Consider the following 27,167-nt stretch of genomic DNA (forward strand, 5'->3'; position numbering starts at 1 on the left):
GCCAGATGAGCCTTGGTTGCTTTTCCACAATATCCCAAATGTGAGCCCCTGGCAAGCAGCAAACTTCCCTAGAAAACAGACAATGGGGGGCCTCCATCCCTTGCAGCAGGGAGTCTTCTACCACTATCACTTCCTGCTTCCTTCTAGTGGTCCTGAGTGGGTCATGGCAAGCCATCAGAGATGCTCCAATGGACAGCTCTCCCAGCTTTTCATCAGCTATGAAGACAGTGAAGCTATTGTGTAACTGCAAGTCATAGGGTCGGGCAGGAGACTTCCTCCTGGTGTGAGAGGTGACCACCTTCCAGCCTTCATTATAATGGGAGTTCTATCTTACCAGCTTCATGGGCACAGGTTTTTCGTGCCCTTCTGCTGCAGCTGAAGGTTCGGGGTTTCAGAAGAGATCCAGCTGATCTCTTCCTTATGTGCTTTGATGCTCTGCAGGGTGATCTCCTCCCACAGCTCTTTCAGTTTGTAGCACAGCTAGTGGACAACTGCAGACCTCCTGCAGGTTAGAAGACCACGTGTGCCAGTGATAGGCCCCAAGCACTCCCTGGAGCCTGAGACTTGCAGAGGTGCGTCCTCCTGAAGCTCCATCTGGGTCTTAGAGTCTAATAGAGAAGGGATAGTTACTACAGTGGTGCCTGGGAACCGTGCCCTGTGACCACCATTGCTGAGAGCAGTGTGCTAATCCAATGTAGATTAATTATCGTCGAATGTCTCAAGTTGGAAGGGACTTAAAAGGATCATTGAGTCCAACTCCCTGCTCCTCACAGGACTACCTAAAACTAGACAGTATGACTAAGAGCGTCGTCCAGATGCACCTTGAACTCTGACAGGCTTCGTGCTGTGACCACTTCCCTGGGGAGCCTGTCCCAGTCATGGACCACCCTCTCAGTGAAGAACCTTTTCCTAATGTCCAGCCTGAACTTCCCCTGATGCAGCTTCATTCCATTTCCTTGTGTCCTGTCACTGCTCACCAGAGAGAGAAGATCAGCACCTCCCTCTTCTCTGCCCACTTTGAGGCAGGTGTAGTCTGTGATGAGGGCACCCCTCAGCCTTCTCTTCTCCAGGCTGAACAAATCAATTAGCTTTTCTCCTGAGTTTTCTGCTGGACAGGCTTTTACCAGCTTTCTGCCTGCTGTGGGTAGTTATCAGACTGGAGGTAGAAGGTGGAACTGTGGAAGCTTGACTTGGATAAGCTTAAACTGCTGTGGAAGACCACTGAGATAACTTAATACTACTAAATAAAAAATATCCCCATTCAAAATCAATTAAGATTAATTATATAATCTTTATTGTGAGATACAGAAGATAATAATGTAACCACTGATGATGAAGTTATATTAATGCTGTCGTTTCTGGGCATTTGACCAAAAGCTGGCAGAAGGAACTAGTGCCTTCAACAGAGGAGCTGGTCTTGGCAAAGTTATAGAATAATAGTAAGACAATGGCAGAACGGCAGGAAGATATGCCAGGGGAGGTTTAGGTTGGATGTTAGGAAAAGGTTCTTCACCCAGTGGGTGGTGGAGCACTGGAACAGGCTCCCCTGGGAAGCAGTCACAGCGTCAAGCCTGACAATATTCAAGAAGCATTTGGAAAACACCCTCAGACATATGGTGTGAATTTTGGGGTTGTCCTATGCAGGGACAGGAGTTGGACTTGATTACCCTTGTGGGTCCCTTCCAACTTGGGACATTCTGTGATTCTATGATTAGAGATCTTCCAGAAGAGCACAAGTAGCTGGTAATAAAATTTAATTCTGAGATGAGGCCAAACTGTCTAGAAATAGTAATCTGTTGTAAACATGAAACTGGCTTTCAAGTTCTTTGTGGCAGTCAATGGTTGCATTATGAAGGTGCTACATATTGTATTTTATATGACAGTATCTCAAGAGTGTCTGCAGCATGAGCATTTGGTGACAAAGATGTTTTAGTAGGTAGTATTTAGTATTTTGCAGATATGTCTAACAGAGTGTGTGTGAAGAGTGATTATGTTGAAGAAATTAAATCTTAGGTCTGCCTTTGGATTTGTGTGGAAGGAGTTTGTCAGTGACGCAACTCCAGTTTGAGGCTGGGGAAGAGGGGAGTGCCTAGGGAAATACTGGGGAGAGGAATTATGGTTTTTAAAAGAGTTCTCTTCAGCTGTTGCTGTTAACAGCAAAGTGAGTAAATTGTTCTGTCTGTTGCAGTATAGCTGAAGGAATTAGAAATGATCTATCTCTTCATGGATTTTTGGCCTATGGAACTGCATTTTGTTTCTTGTAAATTTTTTCCTTTATTACTTTTCAAAAAACATGGTGCATTTGCAATTCTGTTGTACCCTCGTATTGGCCTAGTAATTGCATGCATAGGTTTTTCAGTGTTGTCCAAACGTGGGGACGGAATTCCCTGAACTGGTGAATTGATGAGATTTTTGTAAGCTAGTTTTAACATGGATGAGCCTGATAAAATAGTTACAGGCCTTGTCACCTACGAGTTGTATTTCTTCAAAAAATAACTAGAAGTATTGGCAAAGATTTCTCATCTCCTTACTGTGAATGTAAAATAAGTGTTTATTCCTGACATTTAGTGATTTTAATATAAATCATTGCAAATATGTATATAATTTAATACAAAAAGGTAGAGATGTAAATGTATTTCAGTTTCCACAAGCATAGGTATATAGGCAGCTAAGAAGGTAAGAGAGACCTTGGCATAAATCAGGTGTCTGACCCTGCTTTAGGGCTTTGTCAACCCTGTAGCAAACATGAGTGGCATGAAGAAGAGCTCTGTTGTCATGACTGTATTTTTTTTGATACTTGATTTATGCGTTCATAGCCAGCTTCGATATCTGTATATTCGCATAGAGACATATAGAACAGTGCCCTTAGAAAGCTAGAAGGTGAGTTAAGTTCTTATGCAAAGAGGTGCTATTGGCCTGCCTCTCCTCAGACTTGGAGTTGATTGTACTTTACTCAGCAGAGAATCCAGCTGCAAGACCACAGAACAAATTACTGCTTTGAGTTTTACATTTAAACACATGTGCATCAAGGGGAAAACATTCCGTAAAGGTTTTACAGCTTAATGCAGAATTATTTAACAATAAATGCTTATTTTTGCAACTGCAAAAAGTTATTTTACAAAGTGTGAAAGTTTATTTCAGCATTAAGTGGTTATGTAGATTTTTCTGCCATTGGAGGAGCAGAGATATTTATGCAGTAATACGTCAGCCCTTCTAAAGAGGCTAAGAAATTTTAATAGGGCTGAGGGTGTGGAAAGCAAGAGTACACAAGCCGAAAGTCTCTACCATTCAAGAATTACCTGTTCCTTTGTAGACACATACGTCTTTTGAGTTTTTAATTTATTTTCAGTAGAAGAGTCTCAAGGAGTTTTAAAGAATGTTAGAAAGGAGTTTTGAAATTATATAAGTAATAGTAAAATAGATGTAGAATTTACCAACTACAGATGAAGCTGTAACTTGTTCCAGCTTGTAACTGTACCAGGAAGCTACCTAGGCTGGTAAAAGTGTCCGATTATTATCCGCTAGTGGTTGTTCAGGTTGGCAGTGATGAGGTAGCCGAGAGAAGTACAAAGACGATCAAAAGGGACTTTAGAGAACTGGGGCGATCACTTGAAGGATCAGGAGCACAGGTAGTGTTTTCCTCCGTCCCGTCAGTAGCCAGGAGGCATACAGAAAGGAACAGAAAGACCCACCTCATTAACGCTTGGCTCAGAGGCTGGTGCCAGCGGTGGAATTTTGGATTTTTTGATCATGGGGCAGTTTACATGGCACCAGGCCTGCTGGAGTCAGATGGGGTTCACCTGTCGCAAAGGGGGAAAAGAATTATGGCTCAGGAGCTAGCAGGCCTCATTGAGAGAGCTTTAAACTAGATGTGAAGAGGGAAGGGGATAAAACCAGGCTTTCTAGGGATGAGCCTAGGGGTGGCATGCTTGTGTTAGAGAAGAGATCAGTAGCCCAATTGACGTGCATTTACACCAATGCACGCAGCATGGGCAATAAGCAGGAGAAGCTGGAAGCCATTGCACGCCAGGAAAACTATGATGTGGTCGCCATCACGGAAGCATGCTGGGATGACTCACACAACTGGAGTGCTGCAATGGATGGCTACAAGCTCTTTAGAAGGGACAGGCAAGGAAGGAGAGGTGGTGGGGTAGCCTTGTACGTTAGCGAGTGTTTTGATTGTCTAGAACTTGGCGACGGTAATGATAAGGTTGAGTGCTTATGGGTAAAGATCAGGGGGAAGGCTAATAAGGCAGATATCCTGGTGGGAGTCTGTTATAGACCAGCCAGCCAGGATGAGGAAACAGATGAAGTGTTCTACAAGCGGTTGGCTGAAGTCTCACAATCTTTAGCCCTTGTTCTCATGGGAGACTTCACCTTACCAGATATCTGCTGGAAATACAACACAGCAAAGAGAAAGCAGTCTCAGAGGTTCCTGGAGTGTGTGGATGATAACTTCCTGACGCAGCTGGTGAGCCAGCCAACCGGGTGGGTGCCCTGCTGGACCTGCTGTTTACAAACAGAGAAGGCCTGGTGGGTGATGTGGTGGTCGGAGGCCGTCTTGGGCACAGCAACCATGAAATAATAGAGTTTTCAGTTCTTGGAGAAGTGAGGAAGGGGGTCAGCAAAACCACTACCCTGAACTTTAGAAGGGCAGACTTTGGATTGTTTAGGAGTCTGGTTAACAGAGTCCGTTGGGAGGCAGTCCTGAAGGGCAAAGGAGTCCGGGAAGGCTGGATGTTATTCAAGGAGGAAGTCTTAAAGGTGCAGGAGCAGGTCGTGCCAACATGCCGTAAGTCAAGCAGGTGGGGGAGAAGACCGGCCTGGTTGAACATAGGGCTTTGGCTGGAACTCAGGAGAAAAAGGAGAGCTTCCCCCCTTTGGAAGAAGGGGCAGGTGATGCAGGAGGATGATGCAAGGATGTTGTGAGGTTATGCAGGGAGAAGATTAGGAAGGCAAAGGCCCAGCTAGAACTTAAACTGGCCACTGCAGTTAAAGATAACAAAAAATGTTTTTACAAATATATCAGCAACAAAAGGAGGGCCAGGGAGAATCTCCCTCCTTTGTTGGATGTGGAAGGTAACTTTGCCACGAAGGATGAGGAGAAGGCTGAGGTACTTAATGCCTTCTTTGCCTCAGTCTTTAATAGTCAGACTGGTCATCCTCGGGGTTTTCAGGCCCCTGGGCTGGCAGATGGAGATAGGATGCAGAATGAAGCTCCGGTTGTTGAAGAGGTGGCAGTCACTGACCTGCTCGTCCACCTGGATGTTCACAAGTCCCTGGGGCCAGACGGGATCCATGCGAGGATACTGAGGGAGCTGGCGGAGGAGCTTGCCAAGCCACTCTCCATCATTTATCAGCAGTCCTGGTCAACCGGGGAGGTCCCAGATGACTGGAAGTTAGCAAATGTGACGCCCCTCTACAAGAAGGGTTGGAAGGAGGATCTGGGGAGCTACAGGCCTGTCAGCCTGACCTCAGTGCTGGGGAAGGTCATGGAACAGATCATCTTGAATGCCATTACGCGGCACGTACAGGACAACCAGGGGATCAGGCTCAGCCAGCATGGGTTTATGAAAGGGAGGTCCTGCTGGACTAACCTGGTCTCCTTCTATGACAAGGTGACCTGCTTAGTGGATGAGGGGAAGGCTGTGGATGTTGTCTGCTTGGACTTCAGTAAAGCTTTGACACTGTCTCCCACAGCATTCTCCTGGAGAAGCTGGCTGCTCACGGCTTGGATGGGTGCACTCTGCGCTGGGTTAAAAACTGGCTGGACGGCCGAGGCCAGAGAGTGGTGGTGAATGGAGTCAAATCCAGTTGGGGGCTGGTCACAAGTGGTGTTCCTCAGGGCTCAGTGTTGGGGCTGGTCCTGTTCAATATCTTCATTGATGATCTGGATGAGGGGATTCAGTGCACCCTCAGTAAGTTTGCAGATGACACCAAGTTGGGTGGAAGTGTTGATCTGCTGGAGGGTAGGAAGGCCCTGCAGAGGGACCTGGGCAGGCTGGATTGATGGGCCAGGGCCAACTGCATGAGATTCCACAAGGCTCAGTGCCGGGTCCTGCACTTGGGTCACAACAACGCCATGCAACGCTACAGGCTTGGGGAGGAGTGGCTGGAGAGCTGCCTGGCAGAAAGGGACCTGGGGGTGTTGGTTGGCAGCCACCTGAACATGAGCCAGCAGTGTGCTCAGGTGGCCAAGAAGGCCAATGACATCCTCGGTTGTATCAGGAATAGTGTGGCCAGCAGGACCAGGGAGGTGATAGTGCCCCTGAACTCAGCACTGGTGAGGCTGCACTTTGAATACTGTGCTCAGTTTTGGGTCCCTCACTACAAGAAGGACATTGAGGTGCTGGAGCGTGTCCAAAGAAGGGCAACGAAGCTGGTGAAGGGTCTGGAGCACAAGTCTTATGAGGAGTGGCTGAGGGAGCTGGGGTTGTTTAGTCTGGAGAAGAGGAGGCTGAGGGGAGACCTTATCTGTCTCTACAACTACTTGAAAGGTGGTTGTAGCGAGGTGGGGGTCAGTCTCTTCTCCCTAGTAACAAGTGATAGGATGAGAGGAAATGGCCCCAAGCTGTGCCAGGGGAGGTTTACGTTGGATATTAGAAAAAACTTCTTCACTGAAAGGGTAGTCAGGCACTGGAACAGGCTGCCCAGGGAAGTGGTTGAGTCTCCATCCCTGGAGGTATTTAAAGAATGGATAGATGTGGTGCTTGAGGACATGGTGTAGTGGTGGACTTGGCAGTGATAGGCTAACGGTTGGACTCAATGATCTTAAGGGTCTTTTCCAACCTTAGCGATTCTATGATTCTATGATTGTTTGAAATTGATGAACTAAGATCTATGTAATCTGTACCACATGTTAGGAAGAAAAGCTGAAGGTAAGTGGAAAAATTAGCAAGTGTTCGTTTTGAAGTTCAGTGCTTCTTATGATCTTAAAAGCTTTTATTAATATTGCTTTAAATGATTGTAGTTTACACACTAAATCCTGTGGCTTCTATTGGTTAGAATTATAAATATCAAGCTAAACATTGGTCACGGTGTTTCAGTTTATTTTTGTTCTGCATTTGGCAGTTACAGTATCTGGAGTAGTTTCTCATGCTGTTGTTTCTTTGGCCTGTGTTAGCAGTAATGAGTAGTGCCAGAACTGTTGATGAATTAAAAATTTTCGTGACTTGAATGTTACTTCTTTCTGCTGGGCTAAATTTCAAAGGCATTTATTCATTTCCTATTATACTGTGATCAGATTAATGAGTAGTGACCTTTTTAAGCCACTTATTTTGTGCTTGGCCAATGTGGTTAGCATCCATTTTGATCTGCTGGCATTAAAATTAAAACAAACAAACAAAAAAAGCGTATGTCAGGCTGGCCGCATCCTTTTGACTATGGACAACTGTAGGCTCATAGGAGCATGACCAGAGATGAGAACTGCAGCAGAGAATAATCTTGTTAATTAAAGCAACTCTAGTAGCTTTGATCTGCTTCTTTTCTGTAATTACACCAAGTGCAACTTTGCCTTGGGGATGGTAGTGTATTGTAAGAGAAGCCAAAGATGTTTCAGCATTGATCAAGCCTTCCCAATTTAATCATAACGAATACTAAAAATACCAATGGTTCCTTTACAAGAATTGCTATTGATTTTTATAAACGGAACACAAAGCAAAACCTAAAATAATACATGTATTTTACTTTTCATGCTGTGATAGTTACAAAAGTAGGTGAGAGCTGAAGACTGTTATCCCTGTACCCAAATAAGAGCTGGTTTAAGCGTAGCCAGTTCTGTGATGTTTCTTGTAATTTCTGTGGCTTGCATCTGAGATTGGCATAGGTAAATTTCACCTGGAATGTGGTGCTATGAAACAGAACAGTATTTCCTTTTGAGGAAAGCCAGCCCTGACATATCGCAGAGTTGCTTGTGACATAAAGGTACTGCAGAGCTTGTCTGAGCATCCTGTGACTGATGTGGTCTTACTTCACTCAGATTCTTCTTCAGTTACCCTGTCTTTTTTTTTTTTTTCTTCTTTTGCTTTCCCCCCAGCCTAATTGAGTTTCATTTTTACAAAACCAAGCTTTCCTGTCACTTCAGACGCACCACTTAAACTTCTCTCCCTTCTTGAATCTGTATGTCTAGAATTTCTTAGTTTTTTTTTTTTTTTTTTCCCCCTGACTTCACCATGGATGAATTATCAGGGTGATCTGACTTCTTCCATCTCTAGTTTTTTGGCTGCCTTTCATTTATGAATATTTTTTTTTGTCTTCCATTTCAGTTGTGGAAGGTGGTTGTTGGAGCCTTCTCTCATCCTTCTAGTGACTGTATTTCATTCCACCATCTGATCCTCCATCTGGATTTATCCCTTGCAATGCACCTGTGTGTCACTTTCTCATTTTTTTTAAGTCAAATACTGTTTTCTGAGCACTGGATTCAGCTTTCTCTTGGCTCTTTTATATCTTTACCAGGATTGTACTTTTGCTTCACAAGCTCTGCTGAAATGTTTCTTGTTAAGGTCTGTAATCCTTTGTGCTTGGAACAAATAATCCAACTTCAACCTCCTGGATATGTCAGCGTAGTAGTTGCCTGTGTTGTTACTGGAAACATAGCTCTCCTTTGGCTTTTAAGATATAGTCCTCAGCTATTTTTTTTCCTCCATCTTTCTACATACCGTTTCTGAGTTACACCAATGATGCCTATAATTTCTGATAAGAATTTCTTTTTAAATTCTTGTCCTCAGTTCCTAAAGCTATTAAATATCGATGTCAATATGGAAGACCTGCAAACTGTAACAGGTGGTTTTCATTTAATCTCAAGTTTGTCTTCTCATGAATGTCCAGCTGTGTCAGCTTAGTCATGTAAAGGAGAATATGTCCTTGCTGTACTTAATTTTTGTCTTGCTGGGCACTGTGTAAAGAAAACAGACAAAACGACTCCTGGAGGCCTCATCCTATGGCTTTTCTGGCACAACAGTAGTAGATAGTACATGGTTTATGCTGTCAAGTTAACTGGAATTTTTCTTACCTAATGAGTAGCCAAATACTTACTGTGGCTGATCTTTCTTCCTTTCTACATGTTTTTCTTATTTGTTTCTATATTAATGATTGATAATACAATTTTCTGAGTTCGTTGGGTTTTTTGCTTTTGTGTTTTGTTTTTTTCTTTTTTTTAAGCAGTCAATCAACTGTTATCCAAAAGGCTAGAGATTTTAAATAAAATTGAGTGTGCATGCTCCATAGGTTTTGGAAGGAGAACCTTAAAAGACATGCTTTTTCTATGAGTTGACAATATCTGCTTATACAACCTTGCAAAGTTTGTTACAAAAGATTTTCATTTTCTTATGGTGTAATTGAACAGGCATTCTTCCCTATACTTCTGTTTAGTACCAGCACTTCAACATTTATATTTATTTCAAAAGTCCTGTTTAATGAAATTGAAAATAGGTGAATTGTTGGCTAGGGGGAGAATAAATGGAGCAAATTGGAATGAATGTGAAATGTTTAGGAATTATGTATTTTGATGCTCACATCAGATAGTGGAAAGAAAATGCTCCTTACCTTAAATAAAGCACCTACAGTTTGTGGCTTTATTAAGGAAGCCAAACATTCTGGAGAAATCCAGTGCCAGAAAAGTTAATCAGAGATAAGGTCAGACTGTTATGAGAGGACAGTGACTAACAGTGGCTAGTTTTGTTAACACTGGATTATATTCTTAACTCCTAGAAAACTGTAAATCAAGAGGGTGGTATTTTATAAAGAAGGATGCTCAAAAAGGGTGATTTGGGGGTTCTTATGATTTATTACTTGTATGGGACAACAGTAGTGGTCCAATTCAGTTTTATAATGTATGGTACTTGTTTTTCCTGATAGTTCTGAATTCAATATTACACTTAGGCAATTTGGGAATAAACCTTTTAATTTTTTCCTTAGAGTCTATTAGTATTTGATTTAGAAACTTGATAATTTCTCTCTCTTTGTTGGAGTTTTAATCAAATGGAGTTTTGAGCCTGTAAAATCATTAGGGTTTAAATGTGTTTTGCTATGTTTAATAGAAAGGCTTGTTAATTGTACCCTCTAATAAGAAATTTCTTCTTTAAAATACCAGAGAGATGAGCAATTAAATCCAGATGTGCTGTTTCTCTTGGATGCCTACATCTAATTCTCCATGAACATCTAAGTTGTTTTAAAAACCATAATGTATGAAAAAGCAGGCAGCTAATGCAGGGCATTAAGTTGATTTTAGGTGCCTTTTAGAACATGTCATCTCTAAGTAGATTAAAAAAAAACAATGGAGTACAACAAACTTTATTATATGTATAGGCCCTTCATGCCTTATGGAACTGAAGCAGAGATTCTGACGGATATGTATGTCTTTTACACTCAAGTAGTTTCAAAGGGATCTAGACACCTAAATATCTTAGAGCTTCAGTCTCTAAAACTACTCTGGTAATGTCTTTGACATTTATAACAGTACAGTGGATACAATCCATCAAACCCTATTAAGTTAGTTATCCTTTAATATTGTTGTGTTTTGAGTCGCTGCTTTGGTTTTGTATTCTGTTAATGTTTGCAAATAGATTATGTAGCAGTTTAGAGAGGGGTCAGGGATAAAATTTAATAGGGGCACTGTCAGAGGACTAATGAAGTCACGTACCACAAAAACAAGTGGGGGTAGGGGACAGAAGGAAGAACAGCATGCCCACCTTCTTTGCCAGACTGGTTAATGGATTTAATAGTGTCTAACCATGATGACAGGTTTTGAAATAGTGGTGATTACATTCGTCTGAGTGGGTAAGAATGCTAGGGAGGCATTTGACAATTTTCTACAATATCCTGGTAGGCAAGCTGAGAAGATACAGGCTAGATGAATGGGGCTACAAAATGAACAAAGAGCTGGCTGGACTGTTGAGCTCAAGTAATCGGCAGTTCAAAGTCTATGAGACAGCTGCTTAGGAGAGGTTTCCGTGGGGGTTTATGCTGCGTGCAAAGCTGGTGAACATGCTCCTAGTGACTAGGTTGATGGGGTGGAGGGCATGCACAACAAGCTTGCAGGTGACACCACTGTGGAGGGAGCAGTCACTGTACTGCAGGAGGACAGAGCTGCCATTCAGAGAGATGTTGACAAACTGTCTTGGTATTAGGAACCTCACAAAATTCAGCAAATTCAAAACCCTGTGCCTGAGGCTGAATAAGCCCTGGCAGCATTGCAAGCCTTTGTACTGGCTGGCGAGGTAACCACTCTGCAGAAAAGAACTAGGGCACCGAGGTGGGCAGCAGGATGAGCTGGGGCCAGCCGCCTGCCCTGGTGGCAGAAAAGGTCCAGTGTATCCTGGCTGTTTCAACGAGAGTGTAGCTGTGTTTCAACTTAAGAGAAAACAAATTACTCTTTGTGAAAGTGGTGAAATGCTAGAGCTGGTTGTCTGGTGAGACTGCGGAGTCTCCATCCTTGGAAGTGCTCAGATCAGGTTGCTCAAGGCCTTTGAAGTTATACCTGCTTTGAGTGGGAAGCTGACCTAGATGACCTGCCGAGGTCCCTTCCAATCTGAATTATTTTATGAGTCTGTTTATAGCTTTGTACTGTTGTGCTCTGTCTGAGTTAATACTAGTGGCCTCAGATCAGTCAATGCTAATTTTCTCAGCATAAAATCTTACTGTTGTGGTCCATCTCATTCCTGTCAGTCTTAACGAGGCACTCAGGTGCAGTCTAACCTTGTTTTTGTTAACTTTTATGAGCATGCTTGCCAAATATACCATGTTAGTTGTAAAACTAGTGTTTCCAAGTTACACAAGAAAGGTTCATCTATGCAACAGACTTCTAGCTTTCTTATTCAAAAGAAAGTGTTATTGTAAGGTATTTTTCCTAAGAAATGCTGCCTGAAAAGCACCTTGTGTAGTCATTAGGTACAAATCAATATGGTTCTGGGGTTTGATGTGTTGATTGCTATATTCAGCATTTAAAAGCACTTGTGCTTAATTGATTGTGTACCGTAAAAGCAGCATCTTACAGTATCCCCAAAAAGCTTTAGACTAACTTAATGAACTTGATGCCTGGTTAAATGAATAAAATATTCTGTATTCAGTAAAAACACATTTTAGTGAAATATAATAACTGTTTACTGTTTAATAACGGGTATACTATTTTAAAGTACTTTATTTCATTGCATTATACCAGGAAACCGGTTGACTGCTTTTTAATAAGATTGATAATAGATCAAAATCAAAGTGTGTTCGACAGAAGTGCCTGCTATGCAGAAAAAGGACGCTAGAGTGTAGTGTAGCATTTATAGTACTCTTACAGCTAAGCGGCATCAGGAAGTCTTCTGAGCAGAACATTGCTTGCACACTGCCTTTTTTTTCATATAGTGTTTTAACGTTGAGTTATACTGAAGTTCTCTGAATGTATAAACACAACTCCATTCTTCTACCATCTATGGCAGAAGTGAATAGTGCACTAGAATACTTGAATTGAAGATTCTGTTTAATATTTAAGCATTTTCCTAACACTGGTTATTCATCATATGAAACTTTGTTAACTGTGTTTTTTGATTACACTCAGTTGAAGATAAACTGCAGAGAATGGTGGATTTTCCTTTTAACAGGAGTATGTACTCTTTAAAGAAGTTGTGCCTTATAGAAGGCATCCACTTTTATGTTAATGCTAAATATAGATTAGAATGGGCTTTCCATTGTGCATTCATCTGTTTCACCAAAATAAAGTGTAGTAATACCTTCATTTCATTGTTGTTTTTTTTTTTTTTTATTGTTATTTGTGAAAGGAAGAAAGCTTAAATTGTGGAAAGCAAGCTCTAAGTGACAGGATATGGCATTGTTGCATGGATTGAGGGATACCAAAACTTAGCTCTCTTAACTTCTGAAAGATGTGTGGGTATTGAGCCTGCTTTCATTAAAAAATCAATGGCAGAATTCACTTCTGACTTCATCTGGTACAGAACTGAGCTTTTAATTTAACTCCTCTTTCTCATCTGCTTGTTTCAAGCTAAGATTCAGAGTTGTTTTGCTATTAGTAAATAAAGCATAGATGCCAATAGGCTCTGTCTTTAAAATACTGTATTAAGTAATGTAAAGTTGAATAGGTAGACCTAAATTTCAAATATTAAAAGACCTATTGCTTATGTGGAGATAGAAAAGTCAGTTTTGTTGATACTTGGTCTGTGTTTTTGGAACAAGAGTGTGCTGTGGATGTAACTTAAACTAACTTCAAAACTGAAAAACTTCATAAACTATGACATGGTAAGTTAGTGTTACAAGTTTTTATTCTTGCATAGATTCTTGCAGGGTAACCCTTAATGACAGGTTGTAATTATCCTTTTTTAATCAAGAAACCGACAATAACAAAAGAACAATGCAGGAAGCTTTTAGGTAGTTTAACTTCAGTTTTGCAGACGGCATTTACACAGCTTCAGTTACTGTTTGAACCACTGAATGCAGCTGAAATACACTGCCACTAGCTCCAGCTAGCAGTGTCTTAATCCCTCAGTTTCTCAAGCTGCCTTTGCCCTGGCTCACTGCAATGTTCACTATGACCCTTTATTCCACATGGGGTGCAAAAGAGCCTATGTTCCCTCACGCCAAGGTACCAGACTGAGAAGGAGAAGGGGAGAAGGGTTGGTTAGCCACAATTGCTGTGTGTCCTTTCCAGGGAGGCTCTTTGGGCAAGCGTTCAGGGGGCTAGCAAGCCTACCAGACCTGAGGCTAAAGAGAGGACCTTGCCCGCTAGTCCTGGCAGGTCGGAAGAGTTCATCTGCTGTACAGAAGTCCCAAGTTTCACGTGTAATATATTTTTGATCCTCATCTGGATTATAATGAAAGCTTGGTGCCAGCAGAGAATCAGCGTTGTGTTCTGTGTCTGGTGGCTTTTACTGCTTTGGAAGAACCCTATCGTTCTGCTGAAAACAGGCTGAGTAGGAGGCAGAAACAAACTTCCCTTAGGCTGTGCTAATCCTTCTCTAATTTATCAGTTATATATGTTCTTGTGTGTGATGATACAGATGTTAGCAATGGACTGATTTGTCTTGCAAATCTGTATAAAAACATAACAAAATTTGTGAGTAATTGTATACATATACAATTATGGCTAACATAATTATTTGTCGCTAACCTAAACAGAAGCTGAAATACTGCTAAAAATACTGATTGCCGGTGAGTGTATTAATGCTCACTAAAATGCCATTCCACAATATTAAATAAAATTTAGTATTAAGTGGAATTTTTTATTTTGAAGCTTGCTGAAATCCGAGCAGCTGAGGAGCAGGTGCAGCAGTGGGGGGCCACAGGGACAGTGCAGCCCGGCAGTGGTGGCGGACGGCTGAGGGCACCCACTGCATGGCAGGAGCAGCCCGTGTCCAGTTTCGGCTTAGTGGCCCTTGCTAGGGAAGCCACACAGGAGGTACCTACTATGTTATGACCATTTTCACTTCTCTGGGCTGTTTTATAGCTTTGTGGTCTCTGCCCTGTTCCAGTCCATGCCTTTAAGATAGTTTTCAGCTTTTTATTTTCAGTTCTAGTTAAGAAAATAAGTGAATGGAAATATTTTGGGCGAGGTTAGGACAGACCTTCCTAATACATGATGTTGTTGCAGGTGAATAGACAACAACTCTAATTCTAGCAAGTAACTGCTCACACCTTTTTTTCTTTTTCACGGCTAAGCCTTTAGAAAGGGGAATAGGTCAGATTGCATAACTGGAGTTCATAAAATCCTGCCTACACAAAATTCAGATTCTGTGTCTCTTCAATTAAAATCGATGGAGAGACATAAATTAAGGAAGGGTTAGAAATGAAAACTTCAAGAGAGTCTCTTTGACAGTCTTTAATCTTGTAAGCATTTTGTATTCTTATGTTGGAAATGGTTTGGTGCAGCATTTTCAGATGTAGGTACTTTTTAACCGTCTTTTAAACAAGCTTCAAGTCAACTTAAATAAACCATAGCTGGACTGAGCTTTGTCACATAAAGCCAATGGCACAGTTTCTCATTTTGTAATTATTATTTCAAAGGCTAAAATAGTTACAAGCATTTGGGGAAACATAACTCTTCAGTTTGAAGCAAACATTCAAGCAAATGTACTCCTGTAGTGTTGCAAAAAAAATTATCTTCAGCCAATGATATTCACAGACCTCAGCCAATGATATCCACAGACCTCATTTAACTTAAGAAGCATTAATTTAGGAATTTCATATGCTCTTTAAAAATGTAATTCTGTTTTTACTTTATGGTGTTAACTGGAGTGTTCTCTGCATATATACAAATGGATGAAAGCATCAAGATGCTGATTCTGTATTGTTGAATTTTTCTTCTTTTTCTTTCTTGGATCAGTGGGTTCCTCTGTTCCCTGGGAAATTCTGAGCTTTTCCACAAGACTTTTTTGGTTACAGAATTTTTCTGGTTTGTCTTTTCTTGTGACAGCCTCTAAACTTCTGAGACAGATTGGGAATTATAAAGCTGGCAATGTAAAACTTCAGTTTAACTTCTTAAGCTTAATGTCTCAATGGCTCGCTTTAAATGCCATTGCCACTTCACCTTCTTCAACAAATTTAAAGCTCTGCTAACTGCCTGGCATCAAGCTTGTCAGAGTGCCAGCTATTTTGCCAGACTGTAGAGCCAAGACGCATGAAAATGTCAACAATCTCAGGCTCATTAGTTTTTGGCTTTCCTGGCCTTTCTGTAATGACTGCAGTGCTGCATAAGCTAAATGCTATTTTTTTATTTAATCCTGTTAGCTACAGTGGAAACCACAGCCAACTTTAATGTAAACAGTTGAAATAGTTGAAGAGTGTTCTCCTATTGATTTGTTAATTTCAGTTATTTGCAAAGAAAGCTGCCTGCCAAGGTCTGTTTCCATATAATAAGTTAGGAAAATATACAGTGTGGATATTTTGTTCTTTTCTTCATCATATCTTTTCTCTTTTATAGCATTGGAAGGCATTTGTTGTTTTTAATATGTTCAGATTAGCCTTGTAAAGCTACTGTGAACATTCCAGGCTAAAAAATCCCAAAACTTACTTGTTTCTTCTTTATTATGATTTAATTGGTCAGGCAAAAATGTTATTTGCCTTGCGAAATGGTCACATGAGAACACTGCACAACCTAGAGCCTTTAATAAAGGCAGCATGGATCTTGTGCATGTTTCTGAAATGTATTGATTTTTCTCTGTATACAGCATGAAAATATGCAAAAGAACACTCCCTGAGGACAGCTTACACTTAACATATAGCATTCATACAGATGCTGTACTAATGAATCTACTGATTTTACTGGGTAACCTGTTACCTTCTATTGTAATGTCAAAGTCTAAAGGAAAAGTCCAGATTAATTTAAAATACTTCTAATATAATTGCCTGTCATTGTAGTGTTATAAATTTCTCCGTGAATGACACTTCACCCTTAAGTGGTAATTCTCTAGATACAACTATCTCTTCAATTAATAATAGTAGTAGTAGTAGTAGTAGTAGTAGTAGTAGTAGTAGTACCAATCTGTTGTACTGTTTACTTAGTGTTCAAAACCACTGTGAAAAATATGATAATGCAAAATAGAAGGGAAGTTTGGAATGATACATAAACTACCAAATACTTGAAAGTGAAGGTTTTTTCTTTACTAATTTTAGATATTTTTACAAATACACATTTTCTGGAGAGAAAAAAGTATCTATATATGTATGTATGTATGTATGTTTACTTATTTGCCTAATTTTTCAAGAAATGCACTAGCTGATGTAATTTTCCAAAAGACAGGAATGTTGTCCTTAATGAGAACTCTGAGCTTGTCATGCAATAAATAACTGCTTCCATCCCTTACCTCTGCAGAGTTGCCTTTTTTGTGCAATTTTAGTCTTAAATCTTGGAAGAATGACATCTTGTAATCTTTGTAAGTAAGGCTTTTCAAATGTTTTGCTACAGTTGTTCAAATCCAGACCAGTTGAGCTTTGACTGACCAGTTTCAGCTTTGGTGCTGAAAAAGAAATAACTTGGTAATGTAAATTCCATTTCCCATGGCTGGGTGTCAACAATAGAAAGCTCCAAGCTCAAAATCAGCACTAACACAACAGCTTCTTCAAAACTTGCATTGAGGATAGTTTTGATGATTTTGCTTTTTGAGATATATTTTGTCGCTTTTTTTCAGTAAGAGCTCAGGACATAGTTCCTGAAATGTATTGGGTTACTCTGAAAGGGAATCTTAAAATGGGACCACATATAGTCTGTGCTCTTGTTCTGAACACTTATTTTGCTGAACTTTATTTTCTTCTGTTGAGTGTAGGAGCTGGATATGGACTGGTTTTTTTTGAGATCTGTGGCTCAACAACTTGTTTGTATTGTTGTTCAGTAACAGTAAAACATGCACTCATGCTTAGCTGATGAAGACTGAAAGACCTGAGAGCTGCTTGTGCATGGCCTTACAGCTGTATTCTTTTAAATAGTGATTTGTTGCCAGTAGACTATATTCAGAACAAAGGGGTCAGACCCGAGGTTCGTGTGGTGGAGAGTTAACAGTGGTGAACAAGTAGTGCCTGGGATCAGCATAAATACAGGGTAACTGTAGAGTGATATTTCGTGGCTGATAGGAATACTGGTTCTGGGATTTTCTGAACCAAAAAGCATGTCTTCATGCTTTAATAGCCCTTGATGGTGGATACCTTTTTCCCTGCTGTGAATTTTTTGTTCCCATGATCACGTGATAAGATGTACAACATAGCTATTCATGAAACAGATGTAAATAGGTGTTTCCTTCTGAACTTACTCTCTGCTGGTATTGCTTGATGCCTCTGTCAGTTAACTGTCTTATTCTCTGGGTTTTCTGAAGTCTGTTGCTCTGGGCAAAGGCCCAGGGTTGTTTCAAATTTGCAAGAGAGCAGTAGTTTTCAAATTGATGGATAAATCTTGATTGAATATGATGGAAAACATAATCAGTGTTTTGGTCAGGAGGGTTGTAGCCCATATTGCTGAGAGTAGAGTGGAAAATGGAAAGAAGGGCAAGGGATGTATCTTTGTGAGAAGATAGCATGTAGAAGCAGGAGAACTGCTGAGAGCTGACACCAAGGGAATCTGAATGGGAGGAAATAGTGCTGTGATCTCTTAGCTGCTCACTAGTAGTGCATGCCTTGTTGAGAGGCAGGGAGATGGCTCTGTCTTCCTGTTCTCCTTTGTGAACCTCTTTCTGTACCTCTTCTCTGACATATCGCTGACCCCATCCCATTGCCTTTTCCCATTGCTGCATCCCCTGCCCCCGATAGTTCCAGTGGTGGAATACTAGGTTGGTTCAAAGGCAGTTTTTGTCTAAAAATATTGTATTACTTTTTGGGTGCCTCTGTTGTACATTATGCCTCTTTACACTGTGACCAAGCTTGCTGTGTTGGTAGTGTCTGTGCAAGAAGAACAGATGCTATGTTGTGTCAACTGTACAACTATCAGAAAAGTCCTCTGGAAACTAAATTGTCAAATACAGTGGTAACCTGTATTTAACTGGTCACTTTTATCGTCATGTTGGTTTGGAAATTCATGGTACTGCCTTGAATCTCTTCTGGTACAAAATGCTAAAGTCAGTCTGGTATTTGTTAATGAATTTAAAATGTAGTGCTGCAGTGGCTTTTCCTGGAACTAGATGGAAAACTTTTGAAACTTGTAACAGAATACATTGCAGGTTCAAATTGATCCAATCTGATAATGCCCTAAATGTGTGTTTCTAGGAGGATGCTTCTCTGTTTCTGCCTGGCGCTCTGGAGCAATGAAAGGAGGAAGCTGATATTTGTAGACATTATACGGAGTCCTGACATTCAAACTCAGTGCCTCTAGCTCATGAGCACAGTTCACATTCCCTATGCATTGGAAAATGATCTTCCTCAAAATGTAAAGACACCAAATGATTTCATAGCTCTCTCATGGTATAGTGGTAGAGCTTTTGTATGAATTAGAACCAGTATTCCAGATTTCTGATCAGCTGAGTTAATTTAGTCCTGTGTCAGATTGCTTGAAGTTGCTGTCCCTAATTGTGTTGAAAAAGGTACAAAAGCCTTTGTGCAGGATAACTGTAACTTTTCTTTAAATAGTTACCTCTTTACACCTAAAGGCGGTTTGTTTGCAAAGCAGTTGATGCGCGTTGGCGGGTAACATGAAAATAAGTTTTTTCCTGTTGTGTGTCATCTTTTCTTGGGATAGAATATCTTTTCTGTGGATGTTTTTACAGAGGAGGTTAGCAGAATAATTACTCTTGTGCTCTTTAAATGCTTCTAAAGCTGATGAAGAGGTTGAGGAGCTGGGGATGAGAAGGAATATTTGTGTGATTTGTCCAGGAATGCAGGTTGCCCCATCAGTAGATATCATCACCAGTTTTGAAAGTTGTGTTTTATTAATTAATATACATATATAATGAATCACTCTTTAAGTTATAAATTTGAAATTCAAAAGGCACAAATAATTTCCACTACTATTTGTATTAGATGCTTCTCCATTTAAATGTATCATTTTACTCAGGAAACTGGGATATGTTCCATTAAATCCATGGGCTGCACCATTTAAAGAAAAAAACAAACAACAAACCAAACCAAAACAATACACCTGTGTTATTTATTTTTAACTTCTCGTGGGAAACAAAACCTCAGCAATATGCCTCTTTTTTTTTTTCTTTTTCCTTTTTTCTTGCCAGGAAGCTGGTGCTATACAGGTTACCAAGTGGAAAAGGAAGTGCTTTGTTGATTGTTCTTGATACTCTCTCCACCTGTGTTTCTGATACCGTGTTTTTAATTTATGTGGCTGTTGACTCTTAATGAAGTTTGTAAGAATTTAATTTTAAATCTTTATGCCTCATGACCGGTGAGCTCCAAAGTCTTTTGAAAGAAACTGGAGGAAAGGATGAAAGCTGGAACACGATGGAGTCAGAATAATCTTCTGTGCCTGATTTTTCTCAGGAAACATCATTAAACTAAGGCTTGGAAATTTTGCTTGCGTAAAGAATGTTCAAAATAAGCCTAGAAAAAACGTAAACAGTGGTGATGGCTCCTTGAGTTTCTCTGCATTTCATGAGAGCTGTAGCACTTCTCAGAAAGATGGCTTCCCAAAATTTACTTTAAAGACCAACTGAAGAGCTGGTAGGCATGTAGTTAGAAAACTGAGGCTAAAAAAGGATGAGCTTCTATCGCATTTTACTTCTGATAAGTTTTTATTTCTTGATCTAGTCTGTTAGAGTCAGTCTTCTGTGGGCTAGTTGATTTGAATGGTTGTGAGGATAGTAGTAGACATCTTAAAAGTACAGTAATGCAAGCCGGAGAGTTAAAACAACAAATTATGATGACCATGAATTTCCTAATTATATCTGAAGTATGGCAGAGATGATATTTTGTTATTTCTGTACTCCAGGGTAACTGAGCATGAGACTGAAGGACTACTAGCACTGCAACCGTAAGAAAAAATTACATGGTAATGTTACATAGCCATCTTGTAGTGCCTTAAAGTCGCCCAGCCACATTACCTACAAACAACCTGCTACTGAGCAAATATTGGGCAGCTCATAATAATTGAAGCTGTGGTAATGATTGAATTGGCTCATCCTGTTCAATTTTAAAACAAAGAAGAGGGAGAGCTCCAAGTAATTCCTTCATTTATTATTTCAGTATTACAGTTCACGGTTTCCCTCTTACTCAGTAGTTCAAAAGCATGCGTGAGCTTCAGTTAACAAAGCAGTTCAGCAGAGCTTGTATATTTGGGATATCAGCTATGGAGTTTCCAGTTGAAATTTGACTCATTAGGATCAGAGGATGGGCAAGTTTTCAGAAATCTCAAGTCTACTGTGTAGACAGCTAGAGCGAACTTTAGGCCTGTCTTTAATGTACAGTTCAGCTGGTGACCACAGCAGTTTGGCTCTTCTTGCAGGAGCTACGCTTATTGTCAGCAGAGCTACAGGGAATACCAAATTCTCCTCCTGGCTGCAGTGGCCCTGGGTTTGCCAGATGGGCCTCGGCCATGTAGAGGGTGACGTAATCCATTATTTCACTTCTGTTCAGCGCAAGAGAGAAGTTTTCATTTACTAGGGATGGCTTCTTATCATCCATGAGAGTTGTGGCAGTTGCATCAGGTCGCATACTGTGTAGCCATAGGGCAAGGCAAAGCAGAAACATAATATACTCAGCAAATTCTTTTTAAGATGGCAGTAAGTCTTGTCAATTACAGAAGGCTACCCCAACGGAGCTGTAAGATTTTGCCCAGAGAAATGCAGAAGTACATACAGGCAAATTTTGGAGCTAAAATACAAAAAGTAAAAAATTACAGCTAGGTAATCTCGAGCCACTGCAATTGGCATTGTATACACTCATTTTAAATTGCTCAGAATGACTGAGAATAGAATGACCATATTAGAACATATCAAAGGTCCATTTGCACAGCATGCTGTCACCAGCCATGAACAGATGTAATAATGAGTGTATACATATATCTAAAGAAGAAGGGGTAAGCATATGCTGATACTTTTTTCCTTTCTCCAACTGCCTTTAGCTCAGGGGACTTTCTGAGCTGGCTGTGGCTTTGTACCTTCAGTGGTGGTGCTTCCATATCTGATGGATTTTATTTCACAAAATTTTCCAGTTTCCCTTGAACCCATGTAAAGTTCCTGTATCCACAGCAGTGGTCAGCATGGAGATCTGTGGCCCTTGGCAAGAGGAATTACTCCTTGTGTTTGTTTTTGACGTGGCTTCTCCAGCCTTTTTTTTGCACTTGGAGTGCAAGATGGGGCTAAACCAGAGGTTTATGTAGTGGTATAATAATGTTCCCTGTTTAATTCTTTCATCCTTTCCTAGTAACGCTTAACATATGATCGGCATTTTTGAGAACTGCCAGGCATTAAACTGCCATTTTCATAGAACTGTTTTTCATAAGGTCTTACTCCTGAATGTCATGCTATATTAACCTCAGACCCTGGGGTTTTTCTGTATTTTGGGTTAGCATTATTTCTTCCTAAGTGCATCATTTTATGTTTATCTATGTTTAACTTAATCCACTCATTCTTTTAAGGTCCTACTATAGCTGTAGTGGTTAAGGTGGAGGATGTAAAATGTAATCTTAAAACCATTTTTAATTTGTGTTTATCCTCTAACATAAAACTAGCAAAAATAACATTTGTTCTCAAATTTTATAAGATGTATGGGCTTGTGCGTTTAAACTTCCAACACAGCTTTGTAAAACTCCTGAATGTTGTTTTAATGCATGTGTGTAATGGACTTCTGTTAGTATAAAACATGTATTAAAATGTTAGTATAAAACAAGCATATGGTAGCTTTGTGGCTTTTCTCCAGACTTCTCAGGTGGGTTTTGACCTTGAAACGCTTGGTGTTTTGACCTAAACAGTAGAGAAATGTAATTTACTTGAAACAGACGTTTCTGTTTGGGCAGGCATGTTTCTTTGAAAATACAGAGTCTGGTGCCTGACCTTGGCAAATATACATTGGAACATGAAAATGTTGCCACAAGTGACAGTGGTTTAAAAACATCAGCTTCCTTTTTACGTTAATACTGCAAACATTGTTTCTACAACACGTGTTTGGCACACTTAACCTCTTTATATCTTTCCCTAGAAATGTCTACAAATGCTGAGCATAAAATTGTAACATTGTTATTCTTTGCTTACTCTGGGTTTAAATCCTTGAATTACGTACCTTTGGTTTTCTGAATATGGGTGTTAAGAATGCACTCATTTGCATTCCCAGAATGGTGCCTGTTTTCAGAAGACCTTTGGACGTGTTGTGGCAACGTGAAAGTCCTGAAGCAAGTGAGGACATTTATATTTGTAGGAAAATCATACAGAGACTTGGAAAGAGTTTCAGAATTAGCTCACTATTTTCCAGGCTGCTGCATATTCACTTTTAGAGTATCTCTGCCCAGAAAGTAGTAATCACACTAAACCTGACACCACAGTACGGCACAGTCCACCGTCCAGATTCAGTTCTGCTGGGAAAATAGACTAAATGTTATTCTGAATCTGAACATCATTAATTTAGTTGTGGATAGGGGAAGGAAAGCTATGAGAAGACTGTGGATGTGCATGGCTCTTTTGCATATGGAGCTCTTTTGCAAGACACAGAATGATTTTTTTTATTTTTTTATTTTTTTTTTTAGCTAGAAATGCTGTATTGAAAAATAGGTAAGAACCTACTGCATAGCTTTGAGCTGTAGTGAAATTGCATACAAGTGAATAATACTGTAAAAATTATCCTCCTTCAAATCCTAATCCCCACCCACAAACCTTTTCCTTAATATTCTGAATACTACTGTGCCTGCCTGGAGCAGATTCCTACTTTTATTTCCAGAAATGGGAGAAAACTGATGTTCATCATTAAATAAATTCCCTGGTGCTGCCCCTACTTTTCTGTAACATCAGCCGCATATGTAGGGCAAGACTGTAGCAGAATCTTTAAACAAAAGAAAGAGACAAAAAGCCTTTTTTGCTTAGGTGGTGTTTCTCAGAGCAAAGGCAGCTTTTGTGGTGGTGGAACAGAACTTCTCTTGTTCTGCAGTGCTTCCTATCCAACTGAGGTAGGCTGGTAATGTCAGTTTCACATAGGAATAACGTTTTTTTTGTGTCGGTACAATAACAGTTAGGTACCAAAGTGAAAGTACAGAAATAAGTCTTGTGCCCCCAGGATGGGGTTGTAAAAGTACGTATTCAACATAATTAGGTACCTAATTGGGTGCTTAAAGTTAAGTGATGTATATACATGTGTAAGTAATTAAATTATATTGGAAAGTATTTTATTTGTCATGGTTTGTGCTCTGCTCCCTACAAATCAAATTATAGGTAGAGTTTATTCTGTAACTATTTGAAAATGCTTGCTTTCTGGGTAATTTCCTTTTTTGGTTTGGGGTTTGGTGTTTTTTTTGTTGTTTTTTTTTTTTTCTGGTGAGGTTAACAAACCTTAAAAAACTACCTGTGAAAAATCCAAGCCAGTGTGGAAAATACAAAAAACATATGCAAAAGGGAGACTTGAAAATAGGTAAGGTATATCTAGCCAACTTTGTTATAGTTAAACACCTTGAGGTCAGAAATCACTGGAAACTGTTTCTGTCTGCTTATAAAAGCTAGTGAACAATGCAGCTCTTTGGACTGAAGTCACCAGCTAACTGTTTTGGAACAGCTTTGTGTAGTAGATTTTTGTGCCCTAATCTCTCCTGTGTAGAAAATGCCATAATGGGGAGAACTTTAACAGCAACTCTTGTTAGTGAAACCAGCCATTTAATAATGGGGAGAAACTAAGGAATCACACTTAGTACAAAATTGTGTTTCCACTAAATCTGATGATCAAAAAGAGGGTGAGCTTCTGCTTACCAATTGGGGCACAGGCAAAAAACAGCCTCCAGGAGTATTTGCTGCTTCCAGGTTGCTAACAAAACTGTTTTCAGAAATTTCTGTTTCAATTGGTTACACATGAGAAAACATTGGGAAAAAAGCAGTGGTACAGTGCCACAGAACTTCTGAAATTGGACCCACCAGACCTGGAAGCAAGGTTGATTTCAGTTCATTCACAGTGAAGGTCCCTGGAATAGCCCACTGAATAGTGAAATTAATGAGTACTTAATTTTAGGCTCAAAGCCTGTCCAGTAATACAACAGAATATGCCAAATTTGCACAGGATTAGCAATAGGAAAATGCCAGCACTAGAATTGTGAAGGAAAGACAGGCAGCAGGCCACTAGAGCAGTATGCCAGAGGAGTGTATGAGAATAATTTCCATTTTGTCATTATGCTGATTTCTTGGCCATGGGCCTTTTAGTCTAAATATTTTAAAATACTTTTTCCAGTGCTTATTTTGATCAGTACCAATTCCTTCCCTTGCATCAACACTCCCCCCACTGCTTTGGATTTAGACTGTTATTGGGTAGCCTTTAACTGTATACCCTATGGAGAAGGGAATAGTCTCTGTGTCTCAGTAGTTGAGGCTAGAAGTAGGGGGTTTAAATTAGTACAACCTGTCAACTGTTAAAGAGGAGCTTATCTATTGTTATTGCCTTTTTATAATGCTGACATTTACTGGTAAATACTAATGTTTGACTAGGGAAAAGTTACACTGGCTTGGATTACTGTAACATAGTACCCTTGGCTGGGTGTGTGCTCTTGTGGACAAGCAAGTGCAGTGTTGGTTGGGCTCACCATCAACTTGATCTGGACCTGTCTTCAGAATTCACTTCTGTAAATCATGTCTACTGCAGTGATTGCTTACTGCCTCTCATGTGTGACCAACATATAAACTGTTACCAATAAAGATTACAAGGAGGATGCAGGTGAAGTTGTGCTCCAAGTCCCTAGCATTCTGCTGAAAATCCTGACTGTATGTTTTTTTTAAGCTCAGAGAGCTTTGTTTGCAGGGACGGTATGGTTTTAAGTGGTGAATACTGGTAATAGCTTCACGGTTAAGGAAATCCTTCATTTTTCTGAGTTATTGAATAATGTATGTGAGTAGCTATAGTGACTTCTGTGTGTGCACATGCGTGTGTGTATGTGTGTTTTTGCTGTAACAACTTCAATTACTCTATGTATAACTTTGAGCTTAATTCTTTCATGCCAAGCAATATTTAAGTTCATTTCTTTAGATAGAGTTCTTCTGCTAGTCATTTTAACAGCTACGTGCAGTACACCAAAGAATTTTAAATAATTTTTATTTTCTTTTTTCAGACTTAAATTAGACATTCCTGATAAGGATTTTTTGTTTTCATACTACATGTCTACTACATATTTCAGCATAGATGGTGTCCTGGTTTCGGCTGGGATAGAGTTAATTTTCTTTCTAGTAGCTAGTATGAGGCTGTGTTTTGGATTTGTGCTGAAGACAGTGTTGATAGTACAGGGATTTTTTTTTTTTACTGCTGAGCGGTGCTTACACAGAGTCAAGGCCTTTTCTGCTTCTCACACCACCCCACCAGCGAGCAGGCTGGGGGTGCATAAGAAGCTGGGAGGGGACACAGCCAGGACAGCTGACCCCAACTGGCCAAAGGGATATGCCATACTATATGATGTCATGCTCAGCATATAAAGCTGGGGGAAGAAGAAGGAAGGGGGGGACGTTTGGAGTTGTGGCATGTGTCTTCCCAAGTGTGATGGAGCCCTGCTTTCCTGGGGATGGCTGAACACCTGCCTGCCGATGGGAAGTAGTGAATGAATTCTTTCATTTGCTTTGCTTGCGTGCGCAGCTTTTGCTTTACCTATTAAAGTGTCTTTATCTCAACCCACAAGTTTTCTTACTTTCACCCTTCTGATTCTCTCCTCCATCCCACTGGGGAGGAGTGAGCAAGTGGCTGTGTGGTGCTTAGGTGCCGGCTGGGGTTAAACCATGACAGAATTATAAAAAATGAACCTAGTCATAAATATAGCATGTCTGGGGTTTCATGTGTGTAAACTTCTAAAATTTTCTATTGTAATTAATCTATTATAAACACTGTATCAATTATAAGTATTATATATTCTATTATAATATTTTATCAAATTGTCAAAACACTAACTTGGTATGATAGCAGTAACAAACTTATCTGATTGGGGTATGGATATTAATAAGTTGCTTCTCTTGAAGATGATGAAAGGATTTTTAGAGTGCTTTAATCCTAACCAGACCACAGCAGGGGTCTGAACACTGTTCTCAAAACTCTATTTCAATGGAAACCTTGCTTCTTTATTTTTAGAAACAGGAGTTTCAAACAGAAAATTACTTCAGGTTTAATACACTCTGTCATAAGGGGAGGTTCTTAGTGTGCCTCTTGGGATGGGGTATTTATTTGTGCAATGTATTTATGCCATCTTTCATAAATTGCTGATTACTTTTATTGTTCTCTCACTCCCTTCTGTCATGTAGCCGTCCTCAGAAGGTGTGTTTATGTCCATTCCTGCCAGTACATCCGCTAAAGGTCTCCACCTGCTTGTATATAATTCAGCATCCAGCAGAGGTGAGTAAGGCTGTGGTAATTGTTGGAGTTCAGCTAGAATCTTAATGCAGCAAATGGTAGGCAAGAGGAAACAGCTATGCTGTTATCATCATATAATGATTTTTGCTTTTAAACTTGATGACTGAAATGCCAGTTCACCTGAGTTATTGTACCTTTTATTCAGTTCTCTTGAATTATTGTATCTTCTGAAATCACACCTTATTTCTGCAGCTTCCATGCACACAAGACATCTTTTCTTATCTGAATAGTCCTGCTAGAAT

The 27,167-nt window shown here is 40.1% G+C and overlaps 1 protein-coding gene across 1 annotated transcript in view; it reads left to right on the top strand.

Annotated features, from left to right (window-relative positions):
* The window catches only part of DTWD2 (DTW domain containing 2), a gene marked incomplete at its 5' end in the record, with an annotated part of 107,218 nt that overhangs the window by 10,350 nt on the left and 69,701 nt on the right, over positions 1 to 27,167 (top strand). Inside the window, one exon of the mRNA XM_082336729.1 lies at positions 26,817 to 26,907. Within this exon, the coding sequence (XP_082192855.1) occupies positions 26,817 to 26,907 (91 nt within the window). The remainder of the gene's footprint in view (positions 1 to 26,816; positions 26,908 to 27,167) is intronic.

This window comes from Platalea leucorodia, assembly GCF_965183815.1.
Source record: "Platalea leucorodia genome assembly, chromosome: Z".
Classification (NCBI taxonomy): domain Eukaryota; kingdom Metazoa; phylum Chordata; class Aves; order Pelecaniformes; family Threskiornithidae; genus Platalea; species Platalea leucorodia.